At 36.2% G+C, this 10,406-nt stretch overlaps 1 protein-coding gene across 1 annotated transcript in view; it reads left to right on the forward strand.

The window, feature by feature from the left end:
- Exoc6 (exocyst complex component 6) overlaps nucleotides 1-10,406 on the forward strand; it is a gene marked incomplete in the record, with an annotated part of 205,895 nt that overhangs the window by 119,370 nt on the left and 76,119 nt on the right. Inside the window, 1 exon segment of the mRNA XM_008849623.1 lies at nucleotides 7,527-7,706. Coding sequence (XP_008847845.1) covers nucleotides 7,527-7,706 — 180 coding nt within the window.

Genomic DNA, 10,406 nt, shown 5'->3' on the forward strand with positions numbered 1-10,406 from the left:
TCATATATTACTCATAAGAGGTAATTCACTAAAAGTTAGAGTTATAAACATACTTAACTTTCAACTTTAAATTCACCTGTTTACTTAGTACTTTCTGATTAAAACGAATTACTGTGATATCTGGTATTCCTTGGGATCTTCAGTTTCTATCAGTTCTTAGTGAAAGAACCCAAGGTGCTGGAACATGATGCTCTTAGATATGGAGATCTTGGAGCTGTGTTCCTGAGAATCTGCCTGTATATGCACAGATGAAGCAGCTGGAACCTTGTTACTGCTGGTTTCCTGGAAGTCGGGAAGTAGTGTTTCTACAAAAGGCAAAGTGTCCTTTGGTCTTGTTCCTTTTTTTGCAAGAGAGGGTTTAAACTTGGGGCCTTGTGCTGCTAGGCCAGCATTCTGCCACTGCACTGCCTTCCCAGCACTTTTGTTTTCATAGAGAACATAGTGAATCCCTTTCTGTTTAGCAATAATTTCTAGCTCATTATTTGAAGATTAAGTATTCTTTAGTTCTCCCTTTCTGATCTACCTGAAGAGACATTTGTCTTTAAACTGTGATAGGAGGAAGCATTTTGACTGGAAGAATTGTTAAATCAGTATTAAAGTGAGTTACTAAGACATTGGGGATTTCTAGTTATAGTGACGTTATTCTGTTGCCTGTTTCACAGATGTGAAATACAGTTTTGACTACACAGACATTAGGTTGAATTGTGTAAACTCAGCCTAATCCTTTTCAGCCCAGTGACTCTACAAAAAATATATTCCTATTTAGTTGTTTAATAACTATGGAAATAAGCACTTTAATGATCTCTTTACCTGTATTTCTCTTCTAAAATGCATGTAGACACACACAAAATGCCTGATCTATGCCACACATATTTACCTAATAAACAATCTTACTAGCTTGCTTTTAAAAAACTTTGCTCAATCTGTATGTGATATGTGAGTTTAGTTGTGTTTTTCCTGCCCTCAGTCAGTCCTTCAACTTTTTGAAATTAATTCGGATCCACAGAGAGAGCTGTTTAAAACTACTATAAGACCTCTTACAGAAGAAATTTTGCATCAAGGAAGAGAGGAAAATGGGAATATCATACCCTTTTTAATCTACACGGTAGAGAAATATTCCAATTCTCTCTCTCTCTCTCTCTCTCTCTCTCTCTCTCTCTCTCTCTCTCTCTCTCTCATATCAGGGATCTGTAACTTAACTCCATGTAACTTAACTCCAGCTGCCACTCTGAAGAGTTCTTTCTTTTTGAGCCTTTGTAGTAATTGTGCCTGTAAGTCCATCACAATAATATAGTCTATTGAAAAAATATAGTCCAGAAAGATGGCTCAATGAGTAAAGTTTTTGCTACCAAGTGTGAGGACCTTATCTCAGATTCCCCAGATCTCTAGAAAAACTGGGTACAGTAGTGTGTGTCTGTAATCCCAGTGCGCCTACAGAGAGGTGGGTGAACAGAAGAATCCTCAGAAGCTCAGGCCAGCCTTGCCTTTCATCCTGTTTGACACAGGGCCTCTTTGGTTGCTTGCTGCTATATATACCAGGCTAGCTTTCTCTGCCTTCCATCTCATGGTAGGAGCTCTGGGATTATAGACATATGCTGCTATTCCCAGATTTATGGGGGTTCTGAGGATTTGAACTTAGGCCCTCATGCTTATTCAGCAAGCACTTTACTCCCTGAGTCATCCCTCCGGCCCTTAAGATATTTTATTTCTTAAATTGGCTTCTCTTCCTGTTCATCTCATTATCACACTCCTTCTCTCATCCTAACTAAATACCAGGCTTCATTGTGAAGTCTTAACCTATTTTTCCCCTCTTGGCTTAAGCATCAGCTGATAATGAATTAGATGCTATATGCAGTGTAATTCAAATTTAGAAAGTCCTGATTCCAAATCACATGGTTGGTGCATTGTTTCTTGAATTAGAATGAGTAGGAAAAAATTATCTAAGGACACTTTTGTTGTGATAGTTTCAGTCTTATCTCCTACTTATATTTTTAAGGTCTCCAAAAGAGCATAGAAGTATTCCCTTTGCTCGAAATGAGTAAAATGAAATTAACTTTTTGTCCCTAAATGTTCATAAAGTGCTTCAAATAAGATAATTTTATTAGTCTGTGATATTAACAGAAAAATGATGAGAAATTAATTCAAATTTTCTGAAACAGTAATGGGGCTTGGTGTGCTGGCCTATGTCTCTAGTTCTAACTTCTTGGAAGGTTGAGGCAGAAGGATCATTTGAGCTTAGAAATTGGAGACCAGCTTGAGCCATGTATCTCCAAAAACATCTCCAAAATAATAAAAATTACAATATTGGGAAAATTACTGACCATTGTAATGGAAAAGTCCAAGGATAGGGCAGATCTCAGATGAGGCTACTCAGCAGCTCATCAAAGACCCAGAGCGTCTTCATTTTTAAAAACCGCCTTATGTACTGTTGGCTCATCTTCAGATTTTACATGGAGGCCCAGCGTCTCTAGGCTCTGTCCATCCTGATAGCAAAATAGCTGTCTGACCACAGTTCTAATCCTCATGCCCTCCTTAATATGGGACTTCTTGTTGGTAAAAGGATCAGAATTACTAATTGACTTGAACTCATCAGGATCCATCCTTGGAGACAAAGCTAGGTTTAGTCTTGACAAAACCTGTAAGGGTGACTGAGAGCAGAATGGTTTTCCAGAACATATTTGGGGGCTTTTCTAAGAAGGGGGAATTAATAATAGAAAACCATAGATGTGTACTAAAAAAAATGTTTAACTGTTACCACTATTTGGATTTTATTCAAAGAATATATGCTTGTGGTCCGGGAGGTACAGGTATTTGTGAATGCTGAAAAGTTCCTCAGGTGGTTCTGTTGCTCAGCTTTCGTTCAGAACCACTGATAATAGGATAGCACTTTGATGTAGTGACCTGGAGAGTCTCACATTATGCTACCTTTGTTTCTGCCTCTAGAGGGCACTATTTTTTTTAACAAGGAAAGGAAGAATGAGCTGTTTTGTAAGCTGAATCTTTAAATTTTATTGAAGTTGCTATGTTCCTACTGCCTAGGGGAGAGGCCATAAAGGTACACAATGTGTCAGTTCGTGCTGGGTCAAGGGCACATTCATTTCCCAATTGTATTTGTCTGGGTCATAAAATGATCAGAACTTCTAGTTCTTAGAAAAGTTATTTCAAATGTCTTTAAAACATATTTCTGTCCAGAAGTGCTGTCTGAATATTTTTTCCACCCAGCACAGCCACTACATTCTTGACTTAATTTCTTTGCTTGCTATTATAATCTGTGAAAAGTATTAATAAACTTAAACTATATTCCTCTCTCAGTTGGAAAAGGTCAATTATAGTCTAGATTAAATTGAAACATATACATGAGGAAAAAAAAAAAGTCTTGAGAAAAGTTTGTTTTCCATAGACATTTTATAGGAAAAGTGGAACTTCCTCTTGGTGTCACCTCAGAAAATTGGGCTACTCACCAAAGTTCTTCATAACAGCAATGACAAAAATGAAGAATTTGCATATTTTCTTCTTCATTTTTGCTTAGTTTCTTTAAAAAAAAATTAGTCTAATCTGAGTCACCTTTTCATTGAACAGAAAATTAGGGAAACATAGAATTTGAGTGATTTATCATTATCATTTTTATAATTTTTCTTCTTCAGATTAAAGCTTTTGTTTTCACTCATGACTTCAAAATGTCCAGTATTTGGTTATTCAGCTTTGACTTAATGTTTTAATTGTTCATGTGGCTTTTAAAAATGTTAAGAGAGGGGCTGGAGAGATGGCTCAGTGATTAAGAGCACTGGTTGTTCTTACAGAGACCCAGGTTCAAATCCCAGCACCCACATGGCAGCTAACAACTGTCCTAACTCCAGTCCCAAGGGATCCGACAGCCTCTTTTGTCCTCCACGGGGCATTGCACCACACGGTGCACTTACCTACATGCAGGCAATACATGCATACACATAAAATAAAAATAATAAATAAAATTTAAAAAACGTTAAGACAATGTGAACTAATACTTTCTTTGCTTTATTATAATAAAACTCTGTGTAAAAAATGGATTTAAGGGCTGGGCATGGTGGTGCATACCTTTAATCCCAGCATTTGGGAGGCAGAGGCAGGCAGATCTGTGTGAGTTCCAGACCAGCCTGGTCTACATAGCAAGTTCTAGACCAAAAAAAAAAAAAAAAAGGAATGAAGAAGTATATTGGTTTCGTGTTTGTTTGTTTGTTTTCAGAGCTGAGGACCGAACCCAGGGCCTTGCACTTGCTAGGCAAGCGCTCTACCACTGAGCTAAATCCCCAACCCCAGAAGTGTAGTGTTTTAAAGTTAGATTTAAATTAGTCTCTTAAAGCCATTTTTTTGTATTTTATTTATTATTTTTATTTTATGTGTATGCATGTATTGCCTGCAGTAGGTAAGTGCACCCATGTTGTGCAGTGTCTATGGAGAACAAAAGAGGCTGTCAGGTCCCCTAGAACTGGAGTTACACAGTTGTTAGGTGCCGTGTGGGTGCTGGGATTCAAACCTGGATCTTCTGCAAGAACAGTCAGTGTTCTTAACCACTGAGCCATCTCTCTAGCCCCTCTTAAAGCCATTTTATAAAGATTAATGATTAAGTCAAATACTTTACCTTTGTAAATTTGGAGGAGAGGAGTTTCCTGAAACTGGCTTTTAAATTTTTGTGGCTGAAGGTATAGCTCAGTGGTAGAGCATGTGCATCTCATGTACAAGAATAAGAAATAAAACTTTTCTGGGTATATCTTTCTCTCTTGGCCTATATTAGGGGCAGCCTAGAAAATCAAGAACAGTTATAAATAGAAGACTGAGTACAAGTAGGACTAGAGTAGAAGTCAAGAATAATCAGTCTGTCAGTTATCTTCCCCTGGGTGGAGTGTTTGTGAGAAGAGTATTCAGTCCTGAGCTTTAGGCTTCTTACCAGGCTGCCCTCTAAAAGTGCTGGCTACCTTCATTTCTGTAATGACCTGTATTAACCTGCTTAGATTCAGTAAAGGTAGCAGAGACTGACTATGAGCAAAAAAATGCAAAGTGACAAACCTTTTTATATTGCTTGGAGAAATGGACTTACAAAGGGCTATCATTAAGGTGTACTATGATGTAGTTCTGTAGGTCTTAACCACTCCCTAATTTAGTTGGGAAGAGGGGTATGTATTACTGTTATTGTTAATACTTACTAAATATGACCCTTTGTGCATTTTAAAAGTCATTTTATAATTGTTAAATACACATTTTTTTCTGTCTTACAAATGACTTAGTAAGTTTAACATGGGCAATTTGGAAGACTTGATATTCCAGTATATTAATGATTTCTGTGCACTTCATCTAATAAACATTTATTGGGCATTACTAGGTACCTAACACTATTTTTTGAGCTCAAGGTGCCAAGTCCTGTTAGGTACTTTGAGTTAATTATGCAAACTTATTTAATGCCCTGTAAGATAGATGCTTATTTCATAGGTTAAAAAAATAAAACAAAAGGTCTACAAAAGTTAATTTGCCCAAGAAGTAAAAAATAAGTGAAATAGTAAAAATCAAACTCCTTTCCATGTTCTCAAATCCTTTTCCATTTTTTTCTATTAAGTAAATTAAAGTATTGGTCCATGTTCTTTATGGGTTATTTATTCACTATTCTTATTAGTAAGGATGTTAAATTTTTAAGTGACCACAAACTTCTTGGCATTTCTCTCATTGATTGCATAGTGGGGATGTATGAACTAGTTGAGTCAAAAGAGTACAGTGGAGGTAGTGTAAGACTTCTGAGGCTAGGACATAGAAGGCAGTGTAGCTTCCACTTCATTCCAGGCGTGCCAGTCTCAAAACCTGTGCTGCAGCTGAAGTAAACACTTCTTCCTAGGTTCCTGTTTTTCTGTATCAGCTAGCTAGTGCTTGGTATGATGGTGCATGCCTTTAATCCTAACACTTGGGAAGCACAGGCAGAGGCAGGCGGATCTTTGTAAGTTCAAGGCCAGCCTGGTCTACATAGGAGTACCAGACCAGCCAGGGCTCTATAGTGAGACCCTGTCTCAAAAAAAAAAAAAAAAAAAATCCATATCATCAAGAAACCTGTGAAACTTTGGTTCCAGCACACGTGATCTTTCCTATTTTCCTGTACTTCTAACTGTACATATACTGAATACTAATCAGTTCATATTTATTCATTCTGTAATTATTTTATATGTGACACTTTGTATGTCAGCTAGATTATAAACATCTTTAAGATATTTATTTAACAACTACTTGTCTACTGTGTATGTACCGAATGCCAAGTATTGTTCTAGGTATGTGGGGATAAGTTAGTGAGCGAAACAGACACAAACTTCCTCCAGTAGCAGAGCTTACATCTTGGTGGCTTTTTAAAAAAACTCAGAGTGCTGAATATATAGTGACTGATGTAGTGTTATTGATAAACAATGGTGTTTAAGTCATCTACTTTAAGATTTCTTGGAATTTTTATTACTTTAGAACTTTTAAGAGAGAAGGGAAAATAGGGTAAGTTACTATAAGTAACTAAATCAGAACTCATTTGGCTTTTATATTTAGAAGTACTTTATTACACTTTCAGCTAATAAATAGTGTTTATTTTTACTTTCTTCTTTAGTTGATAAGAGGCACTATTGAAATTTTTTATTGTTTATGTCAAATTTTTATTAGACCTCTGAATAGGAAGAGAAGAAAAATCCTTCTTGGAATTGTTGTTCCAATACTACTGCGAAAGCAAGCAGAGAGTTGGAAAAATGTCTCCCAGTGGTTGGCTTTCCTCACTCAGTTGGGTGTAGCAATGAGTATAGGTGGTTAGGGTGAAAGTGGCCAAAGACAGTGATGATTCACATTTGCCTTATATTTTATCCCTTTGAAAGATTTTTAAGGCACACACAAAAAGCCTGATAAGGATTCCTGATTATATATTTTTTTCATACTTATTTGGTGTGTGTGTGTGTGTGTGTGTGTGTGTGTGTGTGCATGTCATACACATGCATGCCACAGTATATGTGTGGAAGTTAGAGAACAACTTATAGAAGTCAGGGCTTCTTTTCCAACATGTAGGTTCTGGGGATAGGACTCAAGTTATCAGGCTTAGCAACAAGCATCTTTATCTTCTGAGTCATCTCAGTGGCCTCTGATTATATGTGGATATATTTTTACTTTTATTTTTAACATACTTTATTTATTATTTTATTTTTATGTGTATGAGTGTTATGCCTGCATGTAAGTAAGTGTACCTGTGTTGTGAAATGCCCACGGAGGACAGAAGAGGCTGTCAGATCCCCTGGAACTGGAGTTACAGACAGTTGTTAGCTGCCATGTGGGTGCTGCAAATTGAACCCGGGTTTCTTTCTTGGGAAAGAAAGAAGAAAGATGTGATGTCCAGTCAGATAAACTTTGTAGTGCCTGCAAAAACATAACACCTTTTCTGGATTTTGGTAAATTACTGCAATATTAAACTAAAGAAAAACACAAAAATAAAATTCAAACTTGCTTCTGTGATTGTTTCTTACTGCTGTTATTTTGTCCTCTGTTAGGATGCTCGACATGCAGCAGAAGGAGAAATATATACCAAACTTAATCAAAAAATTGATGAATTTGTTCAGCTGGCTGATTATGACTGGACAATGGCTGAATCAGATGGAAGAGCTAGTGGTTATTTAATGGATCTTATTAATTTTTTGAGAAGCATCTTCCAAGTGTTTACTCATTTGCCCGTAAGTATAAACAATTTCAAAATTTTTAAGTTTTCTTTTTAAAACGTATTTTAGAATTTAACTTTTGTTTGATGCTTCCTTGCTTAGAACAACCTTCTAGCTTGCATGCTTATTTTCCAATTATTATGAATGGGAAATCAATTTATAAAGAATCTAGCCAAAGTTGATTCAAGTTTTAATTTGTTTTACTTAACCAAAATAGCTATAACTCTTTCCATTAAAATCAAAACAAACCCTAAAACTGACAATGTAAGTAAAGAGGAAAAAACTCTAAAGTAATTTGTATGGCAGTCAACATAATCTACAGCTTCTCTAGTTAAAAAGATCCAAGAAATTATTGAAGTTTTAAAAAACTTTTTGGTCTTTTTGATGCAGAGTCTACCTATAGCCTATGAGCTATGAGCTGGCCTGGAACTCACTGTGTAGACCAGGCTGGTCCTGACCTCACAGAAGTTTGCCTGTCTCTGCCTCCCAAGTGGTGGAATTAAAGGTGTGCATCACCACACCCGGCTTGAATGCTTTTAGATAAGAGATCAAAAAGTAAAACAAGAGCATTGGTCTTTTCTAGTACATGTTCATAAAACATCCACATCTTGAATCTCCATTGAGATATCTCTCTCTCTCTCTCTCTCTCTCTCTCTCTCTCTCTCTCTCTCTCTCACACACACACACACACACACACACACACACATATGAGATGCTGCAAGAACATTTGGGTGAGGGCAGATTGGAACACTAGATTTTTTCGGTTTAGGACTGCAGAGGCCAATGGGTGGGGAGAATGCTCTTATTAAGTTTACCATGTAGTCTACTTTCTTGCCTTATTTTATTTTAAATCTGTCTTATTCATGTAAGAAAAACTATGTAATACTTGTCTTTCTATCTCTGGCTGATTTTTACTTAATATGATGATTTCTAGTTCTATTCATTTTCCTACACATGATTATAATTTAATTCTTTATGGCAGAATAATGCTCTGTAGTATATAAGTACCATGTTTTCTTGATCCATTCATCTGTTGCTGGACACCTAGGCTGATTCTTTGACTATTGTGCTAGTACCACAAGGAACTCAAGTGGACAGGTGTCTCTGTTTCATCCTGACTTTGATTCCTTCGGGCATATACCCAAGAGTGGTAGAGCAGGCTCATATGGTATCTCTAATTTTAGCTTATTGAGAAACCTTCATACTGATTTCCATAGTAGATTCACTAATTTACATTCCCACCAACAGTGTATCAGATGGTTCCTTTCCTCCCATACCCTACATTCGCACCAGCATTTGTTGTTTTCTTGATGATTGCAGTTCTGACCAGGGTGAGATTAAATCTTTGTAGTTTTGATTTGCACTTCCCTGGTTGTTAAGCATGTTAAACATGTTTTTGTGTATTTATTGACAATTTGTAGTTATTCTTTGAGAACTGTGTTCAGTTCATCTGGTCATCTAGTGAATGAATTGTTTGTTGGGAAGTGTAATTTTTTGAGTGCTGTAAATATTTGGGATGCCTATTTTTGTCAGATGAGTGACTAGCAAAGATTTTCTCATTTTAGGCTTTCTCTCCACTGTCGTCTTTCCTTTTCTGTACAGAAGTTTTAAAATTTCATCCAATCTCGTTTGTCAAATGTTGCTGTTATTTCCTGGGCTTGCAGTCCTATTTAGAAAGTCATTGCCTATGTCTGTATCCTAAACTGTTTTCCTGCAATAGTTTCAGAGTTTCAAGTCTTATATTAAAGACTTTCATTCATTTTGAATAATTTTTGATAAGGAGAGAAGGATCTAGTTTTATTCCTTCTATATGTGCACCTCCAGTTTTTGCAGCACCAGAGACTATCTTTTCTATAACATATGTTTTTAATGCCTTTGTTGAGAATCAAGTATTTATAGCTTCATGTTTGTTTCCGAGTCTATTCTATTTTATTGGTCTTTATGCCTATTTTCTATGCCTATTTCTGTGCTAGTAGCATGTTGTTTAGTTCCTGTGACTCTGTAGTATGATTTGAAACCAGGTATTCTGGTAATGCTATTTTTGCTCAGTTTTGCTTTTTGCTATCTAGGGACCTTTATACTTCCATAAGAATTTTAGGATTGTTTTTTCTAGTTTTGTGAAAAATGCTGAATTTTGATAGGGATTGCATTGAATCTGTAGATTACTTTTGATAAAATAGCCAAGTCCGCAGTATCAGTTCTAGTCATTCATGAATACAGAGGTCCTTCTGTCATCTAGTATTTATTTCTATTTCTGTTTTTGGTGCTTTAAAGTTGTATTTTAAAGGCCTTTCTCCTGCTTGGCCTTAGGATTTTCCTCTTTTTTTTTTTTGTGAGGCCATTATATATTGGATTGTGTTCTTCATTAGCATATTTGTTGCTGGCCTATAAAATGACTGAGTTTTATGCGTTGATTTTGTATCCTTCTACTTGGCTAAATGTGTTGATCAGATCTAAGAGTTTTCTGATGAAGCTATTAGGCTTTTAAATTTCTTTTCATATCATCTGCAAATAGGGATAACGGTTTTGTCTTTTCCTATTTGTATGTCTTTTATTTATTTATTTTGCCTTATTGCTCTAGATAAGAATTCAGACCCTTTCTACTCTTAAGTGGAAAGTACAAACATCCTTTTCTCATTCTTGATTTTAGGAAAGACACTTTCATTTCTCCAACTTTGAGTATACTATTTGGTTGTAGATATGTCATTTAGCCTC

The sequence above is a fragment of the Nannospalax galili genome, unplaced genomic scaffold (assembly GCF_000622305.1).
Source record: "Nannospalax galili isolate Female #2095 unplaced genomic scaffold, S.galili_v1.0 scaffold384, whole genome shotgun sequence".
NCBI classification, from domain to species: Eukaryota; Metazoa; Chordata; class Mammalia; order Rodentia; family Spalacidae; genus Nannospalax; species Nannospalax galili.